Source organism: Copadichromis virginalis, linkage group LG3, assembly GCF_057382275.1.
Source record: "Copadichromis virginalis isolate Kocher_CV1m ecotype Utaka linkage group LG3, C_Virginalis_male_GT1.1, whole genome shotgun sequence".
NCBI classification, from domain to species: domain Eukaryota; kingdom Metazoa; phylum Chordata; class Actinopteri; order Cichliformes; family Cichlidae; genus Copadichromis; species Copadichromis virginalis.
The window spans coordinates 26,023,749-26,044,606 of NC_140620.1; the positions used below are offsets into that span (position 1 = coordinate 26,023,749).

The 20,858-nt window shown below is 40.6% G+C and overlaps 2 protein-coding genes across 4 annotated transcripts in view; both read right to left on the minus strand.

Annotated features, from left to right (window-relative positions):
• Window positions 1-1,138: 1,138 nt before the first annotated feature.
• On the minus strand, window positions 1,139-10,161 carry LOC146713687 (endonuclease domain-containing 1 protein-like). 2 transcript variants are annotated; one of them, XM_085449832.1, is made up of 4 exons: window positions 8,714-9,100; window positions 8,461-8,635; window positions 5,229-5,579; window positions 1,139-3,572 (listed from the first exon to the last, which is right to left on the minus strand). In XM_085449832.1, exons 3-4 carry the CDS (start codon window positions 5,559-5,561, stop codon window positions 2,847-2,849), a joined length of 1,059 nt encoding a protein of 352 aa, XP_085305958.1. In that variant the 5' UTR covers window positions 5,562-5,579; window positions 8,461-8,635; window positions 8,714-9,100; the 3' UTR covers window positions 1,139-2,846. The 2 variants fall into 2 exon arrangements, with proteins under 2 accessions (XP_085305958.1, XP_085305968.1); XM_085449842.1 differs by lacking the exons at window positions 8,461-8,635; window positions 8,714-9,100 and adding an exon at window positions 10,102-10,161.
• Window positions 10,162-10,761: 600 nt separating this feature from the next.
• The window catches only part of tec (tec protein tyrosine kinase), a 31,670-nt gene continuing 21,573 nt past the window's right edge, over window positions 10,762-20,858 (minus strand). For both annotated transcript variants that reach the window (XM_085449854.1, XM_085449863.1), the window contains 9 exons: window positions 19,911-19,990; window positions 19,688-19,821; window positions 14,304-14,378; window positions 13,912-14,083; window positions 13,160-13,376; window positions 12,970-13,034; window positions 12,760-12,878; window positions 12,510-12,667; window positions 10,762-11,389 (listed from right to left, as the gene is read on the minus strand). In XM_085449854.1, coding sequence (XP_085305980.1) covers window positions 11,306-11,389; window positions 12,510-12,667; window positions 12,760-12,878; window positions 12,970-13,034; window positions 13,160-13,376; window positions 13,912-14,083; window positions 14,304-14,378; window positions 19,688-19,821; window positions 19,911-19,990 — 1,104 coding nt within the window. In that variant the 3' untranslated portion in view covers window positions 10,762-11,305. The remainder of the gene's footprint in view (window positions 11,390-12,509; window positions 12,668-12,759; window positions 12,879-12,969; window positions 13,035-13,159; window positions 13,377-13,911; window positions 14,084-14,303; window positions 14,379-19,687; window positions 19,822-19,910; window positions 19,991-20,858) is intronic.

Sequence of the window (20,858 nt, forward strand, 5' to 3'; positions counted from 1 at the left end):
GTCGCTGTAATTGCCCAAGAAATGTGGGGATATTACACCGGTTTTAATGACTCTGCACCAACTGCCCATTTGTTTAAGAACTGATTTTAGGATTATACTTTTAAAGCCTTTCATGGCCCCAAAATAGAATAGAATAGAATATTGGAACTGGTGTCTCTGTACCAAGCAGTACACAGCTGACTCTAAAAGCAATCTAGTGTTAACAGTTGGCAGTTGTTTTAATTACAGTTTTCATTGTTAACAACAAATAACCTCAATGAAAAATCTTAAACCAGAAAAACTGTAATGCCAAAATTCCCATAACAAAACCCCACTTTCATGATTGCTATTGATGTGGCAAAGGTAAATTAGCTCTCAATTTACCATTTTGTCACAATGGTTATAACACAGCTGATAATATTTAAATGCACAACAAGCTGCTGCTTTGCTTAAATATGATCTATTATTGGAGCTGGGTCGTCTTAACTCTGCATCAGGTGATACTTTTTGTTTTGCAAACCTTTTTGTTCTTTATCTCATTGGGTGTGTCTCTGAAATGTTTCTGCATAAGTGCACACCTGTGCATTTTCAGATAACACATAGTTATGTGTGTAACACTATCCGATTTTTCGTAAAGATTAGATTTCAGTTATGTCAGAAAACACATGCTATTTTATGTTATCTTCTAGGTTGTTTAATTTCATAGCAGCTTGTATAAAGTTTTAGCAGGTGAGGGTACAGTGAGGTGAGAACAGCGAGACATCCTTTGAATGCCACTAAAACTGGAATTTTAATTCATTGTTATCAGAGATTCTTTAATAGGACATTTCAAATTTAGAAGTATTTAAAGTGATGTCCAGTTTAATTAAAGGGAAAATAAATCAAATAGGAAAATGATTAATGAAATACTTAAAATATGGTCTTTATCCTTTAAGGTCGGGTCCTCTAACAGTGGAGTACCTTTGCTGTTCCTAGGACTGCGCTCCTCTGGACAGAGATCTTGGATCTTGGTCCTGGCATCTGCTGGAGCCACTCGCCCAGCTTACTCTGATTACCATGGCGACCACTGTTACCTTTACCTTTACATAAAATTATATGACATGTGACATATACCGTAAATTGTTGTGTTGTTCTGTGAATAGTCAGTGAAGCATTTGCGTTGACATGACTGGAATTTCATGTAATAAATTTGTTAAACTCAAATATCACATTTTTAGAATCCTAGAGACAATGATCAAAGAGAAAACTAAAACAAATAACCACCTACAATAATAAGTAAAAGACAAAAAAGTAAAAGACAAAAGATTAAAATAAGGGAAAAAAAGAGAAGCAACTGAAACTGAAACAAACTGCATGCACACAATAATCAAATAGTTTTGATCAAATAGATCAAAACAGGCGCTGCAGGCCTGGCAAAAACTACTTGTATAAAACATAGAGAATATAAATACATATAAAAATGAAAATCTGTGAATGTAATCATAATTAGGAAAAAGCAATTATATTTTTCTTGACAGTTGGTTTTATTGATCTAACACCAAAGAAAAGATCCACACGGTGCTTTGTGTGACACCTGCTGGCCAATTTGGTTTATCGCCAGATCTTGAAGATGATGTTCTGTGAAAAAGTGACACATACGAGTCCTGCACAAGTCAAAACAATACTTATCATACCATTCTGTCAATAACTGTGATCAACACATGTTTTGGAGAAATCCGCATATAAACAAGTCAAGTAAATAATGAGACTGTTAAAGACAGCAAGCTGTCTTTAAAGAGGATGAATCAGTGGTGCAGATTTAAAACATTGTACAAGTTTGAACAAGAGCAGGAAGAATCAGGTGAATAAATGGGCCAATAATGAAGTTAGCTGGAAAAACAATGATCACTTTTCACAGAATAATTTTTAAATAGCAGTGACACCTTGTGGTGAAAAACCTAATCACCATCTCATGACTGGTTACCCTTCTCGCTACAGCAGCCAATTTAACTAGTCATTGTGAGGCTTACCATGCAGTGGGCATTTCCTTCTGTGCGTTTATGAAGCAGCTGAGAGTATTAATACGTTTATTAGCTGTCGCAACCTTTGTTGCTATCAGTTTATTGCAAGACCTGTGCATTTTTGTTGAGGGGAGTTGTTTCTAACTGTATCTTTGCATTCCCCGTGGTGCATAGCATCCATATGCTAGTCCAGGCAGTGAATGTTCTTGTGTTACCTTGATAAATCTGTCTGAATTTATCACTAATTGTTCATATTTACTAGTTCTGTTTGCATTGCTATTGTCATTCTTCATTGGGCAAGATACTGAATCTCAAGTTTCCCGAAATCAGTTCTAGAGATTAATGAAAATATTTGCATTGTTTATTGTAATCAGCTCTATCTATCCTTGGTCTGCACAGTATTAGTCCCTCTAGGGGCAAAGTTCAGAGAGAAAACTGAGCCTGATGTTTCAAATGTCACAATCACAAGGTCAGATATTGAGTTAAAATTCTGATGTTGAATGATGTTGTAGATAAAAGCCCATCATAGTAAGAGGAGTAGATGTAGTAACTGGAGAGCCAGATCATAGTAAGCAAGGCAGATGTTCAAATGGGAGAGCCGGTTTTTGACGATGTAGCAGCATGGAGGCATCTGCAGTGGGGGTGAAGGGAGAGAGGTGAATAATCCCATAGCAAGTGAAAATGGTGACTGAAGAAGAAACACGATGAAGTGCATCATGGGAATTCATCCATCTATCCATCCATTCTCTTCTTCTTATGTTAAATAGGGTCAATGGTTGCACTGGAGCCTATCCCAGCTACCATAGGGCGAGAGGTGGGGAACACCCAGGTCAGGTCACCAATCTGACATAGAGCTAATAGAAGGTGTTAAAAGTAGAGAAACAGATGTGTTAGGAGTAGAATTTGAAGCGTGGGGGTCAGTTGTAATGTGGTTGAACCAGAAGGTGGAGTGGGAGTTGTTAAATTGCTAGGGGCAGAAGTGGTTGATATGGATGAGGGGCAGAAGCAGTTTTTGATATCTGGGTAAAACTGTGAGACAGTCTTGTGTAGAGGACACTGTGTTCCAGGAAACATGTTAAACTCAGAGTCTGCTGTCCTCAGTTTGTTGTGCAGTTCTGACAGAGTCTTGGTCTGTAGATATTTGTGTTTAGATTCATCTGGAACATTTTCGCCCCAGTGTGCGCTAGCGATCCACATGTCCATGTTGGAGCTGTAGCAGCAGAATGCCGACCAGAGCATGGAGGGAATGTTAATCTTGTTGTTGAGGATGTTGTTAGAGCTGGGTTGTGCTCCAGTTACCACAAAAACTTCAGTGACACCACTGCTATTTTTGCAGTATTTGTCCATAACACATTTGATGCACCTCTCCATTTTGTTCCAGCTTCCCTGGTTGAAAGTTCTTGCTTGTGGAACAATGTTGGTCAGGGTGAAAGTAGCCATTTTGTCATCTTTAGTGAATGCATGAGAGCTTGGAAATATGTGACCTTTGTCATATGTTCCATTGGATTTGAAATCAGTGTCTACAGCCTGGTGATTGTAGATCTTCTCTTTGTCTTTTCTCCTCATGTTATTGCTGTCATTTTCATTCTCAAGCTGCAAAGAGGCTTACAGTTAGTTATGAATATACAGGGTGGGCCATTTATATGGATACACCGTAATAAAATGGGAATGGTTGGTGATATTAAAGTCCTGTTTGTGGCACATTAGTATATGTGAGGGGGCAAACTCCTCAAGATGGGTGGTGACCATGGTGGACATTTAGAAGTCGGCCATCTTGGATACAACTTTTGTTTTTTCAATAGGAAGAGGGCCATGTGACACATCAAACTTATTGGTAACGTCACAAGAAAAACAACGGTGTGCTTGGTTTCAACGTAACTTTATTATTTCATGAGTTATTTACAAGTTTCTCTTTGTTCACAGCCATTGACATGTCCGTGAGGAGCGGATCGAAATTGTGTTGATATCTGGTGAACGCAGTAACCGGGTCATTGCAGCAGATTTCAAGGCAAGACACCCTGCAAGACCACCCATCTCCCATGCTACAGTTAGCAAACTGCTTGCTAAGTTTCGTGAAACTGGTTCAGTGTTGGATTTGCCAAAATGTGGACGCAAGAAAACTGTCACTAATGAAGAAACATCAGTGGCTGTCCTAGCGTCATTCAGCAAGAGCCCACAGCGTAGCACTCGCCGCATGTCACTGGAGAGTGGCATTAGTCGAACATCCCTTCGGCGGATATTAGCTACTCACAAATGGCACCCTTTCAAACTCCAGCTACTGCAGCATCTCAACGAGGATGACCCAGATTGGCGCACATAATTTGCAGAATGGGCAAAACAAAAATTGGAACAGGACCCTCAGTTCACGCAGAAGATTTTGTTCAGTGATGAGGCAAACTTTTATGTGAACGGTGAAGTTAACAAACAAAACCACGGCTATTAGTCTGACACTAACCCATATTGGATGGATCCCTCCAAGACTGTTGGACCAACAAAAGTGATGGTTTGGTGTGGTATATGGGATACAATGATAGTGGGTCCATTCTTCATCAATGGAAACCTCAAGGCCACTGGATATTTGAAATTGCTACATGATGTGCACTGAAGCTGGCACGTTCCCTGAGTTTTTCCAGCAAGATGGTGCACCACCACATTATGGGTGCCAGGTCCGAGCATTCCTAGATGAACAGTTTCCTGGAAAGTGGATTGGTCATTGTGGGCCAGTTGAATGGCCCCCAAGGTCTCCCGATCTGACCCCCTTAGACTTTTATCTTTGGGTTCATCTACAGGCAATTGTCTATGGTGTGAAGATACGAGATGTGCAGCACCTGAAACTACGGATACTGGATGGCTATCAGTGTGTGAAGAGTGGGAGAAGAGGGTTGCATTGACAATCCAACACAATGGGCAGCACATTGAACACATTTTATAAGTGGTCAGAAACTTGTAAATAACTCATGAAAGAATAAAGTTACGTTGAAACCAAGCACACCATTGTTTTTCTTGTGACATTTCCTATTGAAAAAACAGAAGTTGTATCCAAGATGGCCGACTTCTAAATGGCCACCATGGTCACCACCCATCTTGAGGAGTTTGCCCCCTCACATATACTAATGTGCCACAAACAGGACTTTAATATCACCAACCATTCCCATGTTATTATGGTGTATCCATATAAATGGCCCACCCTGTACAGTAGCACATTGTAAGATATAAATAAAAGTTTGATTTACAGTCTGTGAGACCTACCTGTGGCTCTATCTGCCAATGACTGCGGGGTCGCTTTATTTCTACGTCTCCAATGTACTTGTATGCAGAAAATACTGGAATCTTGTTCTTGATGTCATAGAGAGTTAAAAACCTTCTCTTGTTCTTATAAGTCTGGCATATAGGCTTGTACTGGTTCTGGTTCAGGATATTTCCACTTTCCAAGACACCAGGGACCTGAGGGGGAGTTTCCTCAAGAAGAAATTGTTTACAGATTGATACTGATGTGACCACTTCAGCTAAAGTGGGATCTATTGGAAGGACTAGGAAGAGCAGGGCAGGGATGGACAGGAAACAGGTTTGTATTGATGACATCCTCAACTGAGATGTGTCCTGTGGTCAGATGAAAAAACAAAAAAACTCATCAGCAATACACCTTAAAATTTTTGGACAAGACTGAACAACCTGTGTAGAGGAGTAATGCTAGCCTACACATAATGACAACAGGAGGTCTCGATTCTACAACAGATATGTACCAGGGTTGCATAAGTGGAAACGATAACATCAAGCTGCAGTGATCTTGCATTTAATGAGCCATTGTGATTCTACTTCTCTGCATTTGCAGACTGTGTACTTACAGGCCTTCCTTTCTTGGAAGGCCTGTAAGTACAAAGTAGGTCTTTCTCAGAGAGTGTGCTTTGGCTTAAAAAGAAGTTGAAGGGTGGTGTAAGCAAGTGAAATAAACAGTTATGATGACGGATATTAAGTCATTCATTGCTGGCAGAAAACATTCTAAAGTATACTGCTTACTTGCATAGAATAAGGTACTGTTTTAATATGTGGTTACAGGTGGCTTATAGAGCACCAGTAGACACACCTGTGGTAACAATTTCAACATCTTTTGTCACCTTATCACTTTCACAAGAGTTTCAGAAAACTTACTCTCACCTCTGATACTGTGACATCAAGGTCAATGAGATTCAAACTCGTCCGAGATTTTTAATAGATACACCTGTGGTATCAGTTTGAAGGTCCTACGTCATTTCATTCCTAAACTGGCGAAGTGACTTGGTGATTTTTTTTTTTTTTTGCACAACACTGGTCACTATATTCTTCATTTCCGGTTAATACTTGTACAGCTGCTGTTATTGTGTATATATTTATTTATATTTAGATTTCTTCATACATTCTTATATAGTTCTATATTGTGTATTTTGTTGTACAGTTATTTTATTTTCAACTTTAATTTATATATTTTATCTTATTCTTCCCAGTTAAATTTACCCTTCATTCTAATTTGTGTTGTACAGTTATTTCATTTTTAACCTTAATTTATATTTTATTCCTTCCTAGTTAAATTTACCCTTTTTAATTTTTCATATTTATTTCCTATCTTATTCATAGCCTTTTCCTTTTTTGTTTTCTTTAGGTCACGAGCAGTTGTCCAAGCATTTCACTACATATCGTACTGTGTATGACTGTGTACGTGACAAATAAAATAAAATTTAAATTTGTATTTATTCTAAATATAACATAGAAACATATCAAATGTTTAAAGAGGGAAAGAAAATCACAATTAAAAAAATATTAACTCATTTTGAATTTGATGGCAGCAGCATGTTTCAAAAAACTTTTATTTACTTCCCTGTCAATTCTGCGAACTGAGGACAACAATTATTGGAATTTGGGGAGAGTAATGTTATCTCACTGTCTTGTCTGATGTTGGATTTTAGCTGCTCAGCAGTCCAAGGTCTTCTTTGCCGCATTTTTCATTTTATGATACTCCAAATCTTTTCAGTTCCCAGAAGGTCTGGACTGCAGGCAGGCCAATTCAGCACCCAGACTCTTCTACTGTGAAGCCATGCTGTTGTAATAGATGTATTGTGCCTTTTTGCTGAAATATGCAAGACCTTCCCTAAAAAAGACATCTGAATGGGAGTGGATATTTATCTGACCTGTATATATCTTTCACCATTGTTGATGCCTTTCCAGATGTGCAAGCTGCCAATTCCATAGGCACTAATACATCACTGGATACCAATTGGTATCCATCAGAGCTGTAGGCTTTGGAACTGTCTGATAGCAAGGCGAATGGTCTCTCTGCTCTTTAGAGGTTACAGGGTCAGTGTTTTTCAAATTATATATAGAGTTTCAATTCATTGTCCCCACAGAACAGTTTTCCACTTTGCTTCAGACCCTTTTAGATGAGAAGATGGTGGCTTTTTTTTTTTAAAATCATATATGGTTTATATTTGAATGAAGGAGACTTGCATTTATGGATGGCACACTGACCTGTGTTACCAGAAAATGATTTGTGAAAATGTTATTTCTATGCCACATTCATGCCTGTTCTTTAATGCGGTGCCGCCTGAGGGCACGATGCTCACAGGCATCCAGTACTGATTTTCAGCCTTCTCCCTTCTGCAGAGAGATTTCTTCAGATTCTCTGAATCTTTTGATATTTTGCACTATACATGATTAGGGATGGGTATTGATAAGATTTTAACGATTCCGATTCCATTTTCGATTCTGTTTAACGATTCGATTCTTTATCGATTCTCTTATCGATTCTTTTTTTTTTTTTTTAAAAAGGAGAACACTAAGGTCGATTAGCTCAGAGCTTTGTTTTATATCTTCTCTTTGAACAAGATAGAAATTTAGGAGTAACATGGCCTTACAAACCCAACAGTGAGATCTTGAGAGATCCAGCCTACGGCTCTTCAATGGGGTGTCACAGGGTCCCCAGGAAAAAAAATTGTAAATGTAAAATAATAAAATAAATATTCTTGTGAGACATATCACATATTGACGGGGTCGGGTTATGTTAAAAAGTATAAATTGTTATACTTTGTTCATTGGTTCAAAGGTACCCCACACTTCTTTTTTTGTTTGCTTGTTTGTTCTGGTGTATTTTTCATTTGAACTGTTACTCTGCCAGAGTACTCATATTTACAAGATGGCATTGAACGCCCCATTGGTGTATCAGGAAAACTATTTTGTACGTATGTTCCTTGAAGGGGATTGAAGTCGTTCTTTTTTCCACCGCAGCGAAGGGCTAGGAGTAGGAGAGGAGCTGCTGTATGTTTTTGTTATCGAATCGATCTGATTGTGAAATAAAGCATATGCAGTGAGAAAGCAACTCCAGGAGTCATCCCTGCCTTAAAGCTGCAACATTCTTCTGTAGCAATAACAAAGTATAACATAAATTGTTCTGTGGCAATTACACAAGAATATCCAGTAATGTCCCTGCCTACAATTAAACACATTCACTTACCAAAAATCGGGGGCATCTGCTGTGGCAAATGGGTGCAAGCCTTTGACCACAAACTTAGACACTGCTCTGTGACATTCGTCTATCCTGGCCTGAAAGGAGACGCTACCGGTAGACTGCAGCGAGAACTACCAGCGAGCGCCAGCCAGACTCTGTCTGTCTCTCTCATCATGGTCACCTACATGTACAGTAATGGCAGGTCTTGTAATAAGGCAGATTGCGCTAACATAATATGCACTGTTAGTTGATTATTTACCTGCCGCATTAACGGGAGAGGACGTGCAAACGTTAGCGCTGCTGCTGGGTTGAGAGTCACGAGTCCGGAGCGGAATTAAAAACGCGTGTCATCGCGTGTTTTGTGAGCAAATGCTTTTGCATATTCGTAGTGTTTCCTCCCTTAAATGAAATATCTACTTTGCAAGTTGCCCTGTTGTCATCGGTTCTCATAAAGTATAATCAAACTTTTGAGCGTTTGAGCCGCTTAGGCGCCGTGTTTCCTGCCAGGTAAATGACGCTCCGCAACGTGGTGACGTCATTCGGGGCGACTGGAATCGATAAGGGAATCGTTTGCAAAAATGGAAAACGATTCCAAGGAATTGAATCAGTGGGAACCGGTTCTCAACAAGAACCGGTTTTCGATACCCATCCCTATACATGATGAGGTATTTAAAGTCTTGGCAATGTTCAGATGAGGAAAACTGTCCGCACTTTGTAGAGTTACTTTTTTGTAGATTGGTGAACTACTCTGAAGCACTGCCTCTCTAAGCTTATGTTTTTATACCCGAACATGTTACTGACTTGCTGCCAGTTAATCTTATTATTTGCAAAACGCTTCTGCTACGGTTTCATTTTCCACTTACTTTTCCAGGATTTATTTTTGCTCCTGTCCCAACATTTTTACAAAGTGTTTCTGCCATCACTTTCAAAATGGGCTAGTTTCTTTTTCATGAAAGTTGAATGTCTGTGTTTAAAAGCACTATATAAATAGTATATATAAATAGTCTACGATTCAAATGTTGACAAGCATAGCAACTGTAACTAATGGAGACGCTCAATGCTCAGTTACTTTCTTAGTATTTAGGTGGAAGTCACATAGCGAGCATACAACCTACAAACACCACCTCAAGTCAGTTCATGTTTCTTCATAAATATTAAATATTCATCTGTCATCCGAATGTGTTGTTTTCAAAACACTAATAATCTGTTCCTGTTCAACATATTCTAATTAGGTAAATTCTTTGTTCAGACCAACTTCATCAGTGTTCAATTTAATACATTTTCATTTGAATGATAATTTGAAGTATATATGCATTTTAACATTACATGTATATGATTTACCTTAAGTTAAATTTTTATATATTTAATAGTTAAATATTTATACCCATAAAATACTTTGTTCTGATTTTGCATTTCTCATTCATTCTTCGGCGACCATGACAATGAGCTAAAATGCCGTCACAAAAGTTTGTAAATGCTTTGAAATATAATTCTCTAGCATTGGTGAATGATTTCATTCTTTGTCCACATAAATATAAAAAGCTGCGAAAATTCAAGAGGATTAAAGATTACATTTTAAATGTAATACACACACAATATTAAAAAAGGACAAATACACTGAATAATCAGCAAGAAGACTTAACTTACCACTCTCAAGATTATCACTGAAACTCCTGTCACGTGAAAATGGCTGTGGAAACTGGGAACGCTTCCTCGGTTGTGTAAATACGAATAATATGGAGTAGTTCAGCAGTTTTATTATGAGAAGAGTATGCACTGTCAGCAATTTGTCATCAATGTTATTCTGAAGACGTTGATGTCAAACTTGTGTCAAAGTCTAAATGTCTAAATACAATGTTTGTTATCACAGAATGAAAACTGGCCTTGCAGCATGTTGACATGGTATAACTTTTATTATATTTTTTAGTTGTAAAAGTAACACAATTATTTATTTATTTATTTATTTTCTACAGTACTCTAATATTATGCATTGCATTATACATATTATGTGTGGGAGGTGATGGGGAAGTACACAACATAAAGAGCACACACGGGTAACTCCCTTAACTCTGTGAGGTCTAGGTCATCAGTCATCATCACCTCAACCTGAGCCCCAACACGAAACACAATCCTGTGATTTGAATTTCAAAGACTTGGGAGAGCAGTTTTTATAAAGCAAACGTTCCATATTTTGACTTTAAAAGGTTAGTTTAATGGTGACCCCTCTACTGTTAGGGTCAGGGTTTCATTAGAATCCACTATTTTATTTAGGAAACAATAGAAAAGCTTTTACCAGAACAAATATAATGAGATTCACTATTTGAAAAGTTTGTTTATTTAGCATGGGTCAGAATAAACCCAACATTGACACCAGATGGGTTGCTGTAGACCTGATGGATTTCAGAGCAACACAAATGAGTATAAAGTTAATGGAAACTTGAGCTTGAAAAAAAAAATACTTTCAGTGGCTTTTTCTTGCTGACAGGTCTCTGACCAAACGGCTTCCTGTTCGTGTCTGAGTGGGAGGAAACATGTCAGCAAATAATGCATCGTACATGCAGAGCCTGTTGTTATGTGTCTTCATTGTTGCTGTCAGTTCATCCCTGTGAGTCATCTTGAAATACCACCAACATGTGATGTGAACTTTTGTCTTTAGCACTGCTGGTGCAGGTGTTCATGGCTGTGAGCTGATGTGATTTAGTGAGCGGAGAATGAGTTTAGAACTGGTGCGATTGGTCCTTCCTCCCCATTTAGTTCATCGGTCCATTCCAATCACAATAAAGCACCATTGCATGGCATTTTAGATGTGGCTCCTGAATGGCAGCCATGGAGGGTGTGAGCAGCTGATTGGTCAGTTTGGAGTTGCCTCGTCGTCCTCCAGAGCTTCGGAGATCATTACGCAAAGATTGGCGAATGAGGGACGGTCCTCTGTCCTCTGCAGAGAGAGAGAAAAGACAAAAGATATTTGAATACAGGACTTTTACATGTTTATATCATGTAAGAGGATGGGTTCTCGTATCACGAGACATTTCCAATTATCCATATGAAAAAGCATTTTTAAATGAGTCAATGTTCAGCTTTTGTGCATGTACCAAAAAACTCAATTAAAAAGCATTTGGGAGTTTTTCTTGTTCTAGTCATTCATGTTTGCGTTGTTGTGTATTTTAATAACAATGATTGACACATAATCCCAGGGCAACGAGGCGCTCTCACTTCTCCATTAGTAAACCACTGTTAGAATCAGCTGAGCTAAAGAGGTCAATAGAGGTTAAAAAGCAAAACAAAACAAATTATCGCATTATGATTTTTGTGTTTCATGCAATGTGTTCCAAGGTAAAGTGTTATTGTAATCTAGAACTGCAACTATTCACAGAGTAAGATGATTATAAAAAATTCTAAGCACTAAATCTTTGTTTTGATGCTTCGTTTAGGGCAAGGCTTGGTAGCACGCCATTGTCACCATGGAAACGTGAGTGTTTCACCCACATTCGTGACTAAAAACAGACCTGCAATACGAACGTATTTCAGAGCAATGTGTGAATAAAAAGTTTGCCAACATTAAGCCCACACAGCCTCCAGCTTTAAACATTAACACTCATAACACAACAGCAGCGATGATGACACTGCCACAGTTTAACGTGGAGCCGGAGTCTGTTTACACACCGGAAGTGCAAAAAGGCGGAGCCGTTACTCCATCCACCGCCGTTTGTTTTACGAAGAGAAAAATCTGCAGTAAGCTTTCAGATGTTGTATAAAAATATGCAGAAGAACCTTTAACATGGTCTGATATCATGTTTAAATTATACAGCTTGCTGAAGGCTGATGACAGCCATCCTATTTTACATGGAAGTGAACAGCGGTGAGTCTAAAGGGGGGCATACGGTGTACTAGACCATATTAATTTGAATACTTTTGTAACATTTTTCAGATTGAGTAAGTAAAATAATATAAAATCCTATCAATATAAAAATAACAGCTAAAAAATACATTTAAAAAATAAAAAATTATAAGAAACGAGCCTCATATGAAGAATTTACTTCCCATTTTTTACTCACCTCATACCAACACATCTGCATGGTGTCATAGATGGCAGGCTTGGCCATTTTGGGCCTGTACAGGCGATGACCCTGTGTAACTAATGTCACCACCTCATGGTTGGGGCTTTGCTCAAATGGCATCCGACCCTCTGTGAAGACCTCCCACATCAACACACCTGGAGACCCAAACACAGAGAGGCGATTTTTTTTTATGAGCGCTGAGAAAATTTCTGTCTGTTAAACTAAGTGGAAAAATGTTCCAGCTCACCGTATGACCAGACGTCCGACTTGCTGCTATATTTGCAAAAGTTAAAGACTTCAGGAGGTGACCACTTCACAGGAAACTTGGCGCCCGATGAGCTGGTGTACTGATCATCTAACACGTATCTGCATTTAAACCATTTAGTGATATCAGACGCTTTTATTTTCTATCTGCTGACTTGATGCGAGTCATTTATAACTGGAGGGAAACTTGTACCTGGTCATGCCAAAGTCAGACACTTTCACCACTAGAGAGTCGTTTACCAGACAGTTTCTGGCTGCCTTTAGAAAACGAAGAACAACAGAAGAGGATGGAATCAAAACATATGACTAAAAGTACTTAGCAGCTCAATTTACTTAGTGATGGATTTAACAGTTTCCCAACGATAAGCCAAGCTTGAAGTTACCAAGTCTCTGTGGATGAAGCCGTTGGCTTCCAGGTGTGCCATGCCCTCGCAGACATCCAAACAGATACTCAGCAAGCACCCCTGGTTAAAGCTGCCCCGCCGCTGCCTGAGGTAGTTCAACAGGCAGCCCTGCTCCATGAACTCCGTGACAATGTAGATTGGCCGCTGCTGGCTGCACACCCCATACAACTGTACCAGTTTGGGGTGGGACAGTTTCCTGGAGAGGGGAGTTGGTTTTGTTAAATGGAAATGACATTTTCCAAGCAGCAGTTTCAAATATTTATTGGTCAAAGAGGCTCAAATGTGAAGAGTCGGTTACAGATTTCAGTTCCTCCTTTGTCATATTTGATTGCTTCATCATTTCTCTACTTGTTCTGAGACAACCTTCTACTTGACGGAGAATAGATAAGGAAAGCTCCTTTTGGCTGCTCCCTTTTTCGCAAGCGGTCACCACACTAGGTAGCTCCACATGTTTGATGTGGCAGATTTTCACACAGTGAAAGGATGTGTCGTCTCCCAGGACAAAGCTGGAATCTTTCACTTATGAGGTGAATTTGTAAACCACTATAAACTATGGAGGCACATAGATAAGGTGTAGGTGAAATATTGCTGTAGGACTTTTTAAACTCCACCAGGTGGTAGAACAGGTGAAGGACGACTTCATCTGTGCTGTTTTTGAATAGACCTGCAAAAATCCCTCTTTCTCACACCATTTCCTCATCCAGTATGACTTTGGCCTTTTCCTTACTTACATCATAACCTTGGCCTCCTCAATGAAGTCTTCCTCATACATGGCTCCCTCCTTTAACGCCTTGATGGCCACTTTGTGTTGAGCTCTCCACTTGCCGAGCCTCACTACTCCAAACTGACCGCAGCCCAGCTCCTTCATGAAGGTTAGTTCATTGGGGTCAATCTCCCACTTTTCTGAAAGGAAAAAATGTCAAACATTACAAGAGCACACGATAACTCCTACCAAGACATTGTTCGTGATATTTGTCGTTCTTGAGTAAACTCTAGTCTGTACTCAAGCTAGCATCAATCAAGCAATGGTTAATTTTTAATGTTAGTTCAATAAAGAGCAAAAAGGGTAAAAAAGAAAGAGCATTATTTGTTTAAAGATACACAGTTCATCGTAAAGACTCACCATAGCTGAAGCCAGCAGTGGATGGAGCTGATTTGTCTTGTTTTCCAACAGGATATCTCAACCTGGCTACAAGACCTAAGAGAGACATGTAGAGAGATATAAATGTAAACTTTACCAGAGAGCCCTTCATGATAGGCTAAGAGGGGAGCCCAGAAAAGGAAGCTTTCCGTCACATTTATCCACATTCAACATTTTTGAGTCATTATCTAGGTCGGTATAGGTGAGGCTTAAATGATACTTCAAAGCTTTGCCTTTATTCTCAGCTGTCAGAGTTGAACAGTTATCATGATGGCAGCAGTCGACACAAATAAGCACAAATTCATAAGTTCACAAATTGTTCTTTTCAGAAAACTGTGCAAACGAGCTCGAACTTTCTACCGTTTCTCAGATGCACGATTGCATCACTCTATGAACTGAACTTCTTTTGACCTGTGACTAGAAAAAGCAAGCGCGATGGCAGACCTGCCTTGGGGCGACAACAGCAGTTGCCTCAAGGCACTTTATGTTGTAAGGTGAAGACCCTGCAATATCCTACTACTATACATACTACTTTCAGTAGTGAGATAAAACTGCTCAAATTAAGTCTAAGTACTGTGTAATATTAATTTTCTTTAAAACTGAAAATGGTAAGTACAAAGAACCTAAAGAACTTCTTTTTAAACTGTACACAATTTAACCCCTGTTACAGATTTGCAGTTGGGATACAGTACCCTTGACTGGATAAGTGGAAGATGATGAATGGATGGATGGACACAACTTTCAATAAGTTGCAAGAATAATTCTCAATTCCAGCCAAATCTAATGTTGTCAGAAAACAATTTCTTTCTACATTAATACCTTTATACATCATATCATATTATAGTATTTATTGCAAAGTGTTGGGCAAATTACTTTGAAAAAGTAATTAGTTATAGTTAGGAAACCTCTTCCCGCTCCACCACAACCACCCACACATGCAGGGCCTTGGAGTAGGGGTATGTCACCAGGGTGCAGAGGAGGCTACCACCCCCCCCTCTGTCCCCTTCTGGCTGCCTCTGCCTCAATTTTATCTCACAACTTAGACATTCACATTAGTCACACTCTCATTACACATACATATAGGATCTCGGGGGTGGGCACAATACATGGATTCCAAAAGACCATCAGGGTGTAGACCTCACCCCTGGCGTCGTTGCCCACCTCTCAATTTTAAATACACGTAGACATTGAGGGCTAGCAGGAGGGACCATGCGCTTACCTGCTGCTCTCTGGCAGGTAGCTCCATGCCCTCCTGGGTTTTAAATGCACCTTAGAACACACATGCATCAACACTACAATGAGTGGGTGGAGGGAGGTTTGGAGTCTTCTCTCACCCCCGTTCTCTGCGACCTGCTGGAGCAGGGGGGCTAGGACTAGGAGGAGGAGTTGGCCGTCCGACTGCGGTCTGGAGTGTGGGGCCTCCCTGCTGCTGCGGAGTCGGGGCGGTCTGCCTCCCCCCACCGCAGGGAAAAGGGTAACACCACCTGGGTCTGGGTGCAGTTCCCCCCTCCAGGGGCAAGGGTACCTAGACCCGGTTCGTAGAGTACACTTGGGGAGTGTGATCGTGTGTACAGCGTCTCTTTATGTCTGTCTCCACGTTGGTTGAGTGTGGAGTAAGTGCATATGAGAGCATGAGGGTGGGAATGGATGTTTGTATCTGTGTGTGCCTGTATGTCTGTGTCTATATGTCAGGTTGGGTATCAGACGCCACCTCTCTGGGGACACCTCAGGCCCTCCAAGGTTTGGAGACCTATCTCTCCCTACCACCACTTCCCTGCCAGTGGCGGACTCCCTCAGACATCGGTGCGTTGGTGGTTCTTTGTGTCCGGGGATGGGCGTCCAGGTACACACCGGCTCACTCCTTGGCGGCCGCTTATCGGGGCCTGGAGCCTGGGGCTCGCTCGGGCCACTTCGGAGGTGGGGTGCCCCCGGCCTCTCGGCCTGGGGCTTGGTCACTCAGGCACGGCTGGCTGCCGGCGGAGCTCACGGGCGCGTCACTGCAACTCCCCCTGGCTTCTGCTCCGCGGCTGCTGAGTGAGCCCTCATCTGGGACTCTCCTCAGCTCTTTCTGGGACAGTGGCGCGGCTGCCCCTCTGTTGGTCTTCCATGATCTCTTGTGTTCTGGGGGCCTCTGGATGTCTGGAGTTTTGATCTCCTCCATACCTGCTTCATGCCCTGGAGGACGGGGCTGTGGCCCCCCCACACCCTCTAGCAGATCATTACATGAAGGAACCTTTTAAAAAAACAAGCGCGTCCATGCTCACAGGTGTACACACGGGTGATCACACCCACAAACTACACCCTTTTTGGCTCCTACCTCAAAGCACACTGTGTTCTGTTGATCTTATGTGCTGCACAATAATGTTTAATATTTAGTATTTACTGTCATATTCCCATATATCATTGTGATGCTGTTTATTCTATTACTCTTGTTCTCTTCTGCTTGTTTTCTTTTTTCTTTCTCAGCAGGTGATCCAGGTGATCGATATATGCATTTTTTTCTTTTTTTTTTCTGCCCGTTCTGTTGGTTTTTGTCTTTTGCCCTTCTCCCCCGTCCCTCTTCTCAGCTGTTTCTCTTTCCCTCTTTCTTTCTCCCCTTCTTTCCCCCAGTCAAGTCTGTCCCGTATTCAGCAAGTGAAAATAAAATAAACAATAAAAGGTGAATCAAATGGACCATTATGGCAAGGCTGGGATGGTCAGTTTGGTAAAGTAAATCTGTTGGGCATCTTTCTTTGCCTTTAGACAATAATTCTGATGGCAAAAGAGCCAAACGAGACAGGCAAAAAAAAAAAAAAAGGAGAAAAAAAAGTTATAGTTAGTAGTTACTTCTTCAAAATGTAACTGAGTCCCAATTTTATAAAAGTAACTGATTACTAAGAAAAGTAACTATTGTGATACTTAAAAAAAAAAAGTTTAACCAGGTCCAGGGTACAATTGGCCGTTTTCGACTACGTTTTACTTCTACATTTTACCTTTAAAAAATATTTACCTTTCCTTCTTTAGTATCATTCTTTTCAGCACAACCTCACATGTCTGAATTTATAATTATTTTTTCATTTTGACATATTGTATTAACACAATTGATCTGAAATCAGACTAAAGGCTTAAAATCTGAGTAGAAAAAAGTGATATTTTACACTGTAAAAAACACAAACATGTTTACTGAATGATTTTTATAACTTGAAATGCAAATATAAACTGTAAATTTTAAAAACGAAGGTTTTGCAAACAACAAAGGTTATATGCAGCTATTTACCTAAAAATGCAACCAAAGCTTTTTTTAAATTAAAAAAAGCTTTGGTTTAACACTTCAGTATTTACAAAACAATCATGTGTTCTGCATCAAATAAGATGGCACTCAAATTATTTGTGCAAGTCCAAAACATCATTTCTATCCACTGTAAGATAAAGAAGAACATCACAAGTCTTTCTCAGCAGGTGATCCAGGTGATTGATATATGCATTTTTTTTCCTCTGCCCGTTCTGTTGGTTTTTGTCTTTTGCCCTTCTCCCCCGTCCCTCTTCTCAGCTGTTTCTCTTTCCCTCTTTCTTTCTCCCCTTCTTTCCCCCAGTCAAGTCTGTCCCGTATTCAGTAAGTGAAAATAAAATAAACAATAAAAGGTGAATCAAATGGACCATTACGGCAAGGCTGGGATGGTCAGTTTGGTAAAGTAAATCCGTTGGGCATCTTTCTTTGCCTTTAGACAACAATTCTGATGGCAAAAGAGCCAAACGGGACAGGCCAAAAAAAAAAAAAAAAAAAAAAAAAAAAAAAAAAACATCACAAGTCTGATACCTGTAGGCCTGACAGCAGGAGGTGTATCACTCCTCCTGTTTTCCACCTGGAGACAGCATTTACACTGCAATCTGTCTTTGGTGGCTGTTTTGGCAGCAACTGTGATATTCAGCAGTTGCACTATTGTTCTGACACACAAAACAAAACTATCGATTACACTACACAACACAACAAACTAACTTTAGACTCCAAACACGCTAAAAGTCACATATCTCTCACGTCTCAAAACTCTTTCTCTCTTTCTCTCACTCTCGTCGCTGTCACTCTTTACAAAGTTTTAGAGTTTCTTCCTGCAGTAAACATAACGATAGTATTCAGGAAAAACATTGTAAGTTCACTAAATTAGCTTGAAAAGCATTGACTACATGAAAATAGCCATTTGGACAAGGCTCATCTAAGCCATCAGCAGATGTTGCACTGAAAAAGTGCAAAGTATAATCAGCTGATTTACAGCGATTACAACAGAGAAAACCCCAACAATGTTTTCCCTGCTGAGGTTTTGTTCTCCTGAGTTTGACACGAAGACCCTCAATCACATTGTCCATGAACTCACTGGTGCAAAGAGTGGGCAGCGAGTACCTGTCAAAGAAAAAAATGTCAACCTGCTGCTGACCAAACAGGAAGAAGACGCCCTCTGGAACACTTCAAAGAGACCCTGAACCAGTGCATTCTCTCTCCCCTACTCTTCCTTCTCAACATCAACTTTGTTTTGCGGACTGCCATGGCCATGGATGGCTTTGGGATACCTTGGCATCCACCAACACGTCTGAAGGACCTCGGCTTCATGGATGACATCGCTGATGGCTGACATCCAGAAGAACATGAAAACCATGACATCAAACTTGGAGCAAGAGCCAAAGTGGGCTTGTGGATCAGTGGGAACAAGACCAAGGCCATGAGGATTGGTTACATGACAACACAGGACCCCTTTATGTAGCACTGCAACCGCTGGAGGAGGTGAATCAATTCACCTACCTGGGCAGCATCCTTGCAAGCAACAGAGATGCTGACCATGAATGATGTTGTGTGTCGGAGAGCAACCATCGGACTGCAACACGTCCCCTCCATGGCATTGTGACTTAGCGGACAGTGCACTTTGGAGGTCACATTCTATGTCAATTCCCGCAAAGACTGCCCAAGATTGCCATCACGTGGAACCCTCCCCATGGAAGACGCAAACCAGGCCACGCCCATACAAAAAGGTGGAGGACTTTCATTGATGATTTACGTGCCTTAGACATTGCATGGGATGAGGCCAGCCGCAGCTGATCGAGTACGCTGGCGGGGATTTTCCACCCAATGCGGACAGGGCGACCAAAGTAAGTCTCCTGAGTTTTGAAAAGCAGGGATCAAAATAAATAATCAGCTGATATGCATAAAATATCATTTATATTTTTACCAGAACAGTACTTCGTCCCATCTCTGTAACACAGGGTTAGCGTTAGGGGGTGGGTCTGGGGCACGTCACTGTCACCATTGATGTTTTAGGCCTCAGAGGGTCAGAAAAGCACCGTAATGCATTTAGCTTAAGTCACTGTTTAATAGTCTACACAAATTGTGTGTTGGTTACCTGCTGCATTATGTTTGTGGTATTCGATCAGGTCTGGGATGGAGCTGAAGAGATGTTTCTCAGCCAGGTAGAAGTGTTTTGGTAGGGTTTGTGTCTCCTTGATGTGGTAATGTTTAATAGCTGCACCTCCATCCCTACAAATACAACATAACCACAGTGTAAATCAAGTTGTACCAGCTTTTATTACATAAAACTTATAACTACCACACATGTGCAGAATTACCCTGAAGACTTGGTGTAGAGCGAAACAGTGTAGGTTCCTGGGGTGCTGGAGTTTCTAATAATGAAGGCTCCTTCTTTATCCTGGAGGGCATGGCACAGAGACAAAGGCTGAAAACTAAATAAGATTTTTGTTTAACCTCTCAACATACACTAGGGCACCAACAGACTAGATTTTGGGCTAGGGTTGTTTCAGCCACAAAATAAAGTTTTGACCTTGCAGTTTTTCCTCTTTCAGGATTTTCCATTTGAGCCTTCCAAACAGGCAAAAACTAACTAACCCCAGATGGCTCGGCTACATAGGGCTTGTTAAAAGATAAAAAAAAAACACTCCATTCAACCTTAGTTTGATATAATTCATTTTAGCTCAGCCCCTTATAAGCCAACCTTCTACTGATTTGTATATAGAAGAGCTGAGCAGGTGGGTTTCTGTTCAGCTGTTCACAGTAGGTTTTATGTATTTCTTGTCTGCATGTTTCATGCTGTCAAGCCTGTGTTGTCATTTCTACATCTCTGTTTCCCCTTTTGAAGAGTCAAGTGTCTTCACGTTCTATGCGTTTTGTTTTACTTCCCCTGTGGTGTCTCTGGCTGTGTCCCAATCCAGCGACCGCACGCTCCGTAGTGCGCATTTGGAGACCGATTACGCCACAGCGACACGATGACGGCTGTCCCAATTCGAAGTGTTCTCCAATTTGAGGGGTGAGTCCGGTGTAGACTTTGTGGTCCCATATATCCCACAATTCATAGCGCGGTGGTGGGTGCGGATATTTTCTTTGGAAAAAAACGGCAGATGGCTGAAATGGGGTTAGTTTTGCGAGATCTCGCAAAAGTTTTGCGAGATCCCGAGTTAGTTTTGCGAGATCTCGCAAAAGTCCGTCTTAATTTTTTTTTCTCCCATGTCCCCTGCGGGGCTCCGTATGAATGTTTAATAAAGAAGAACATTAAAACATTA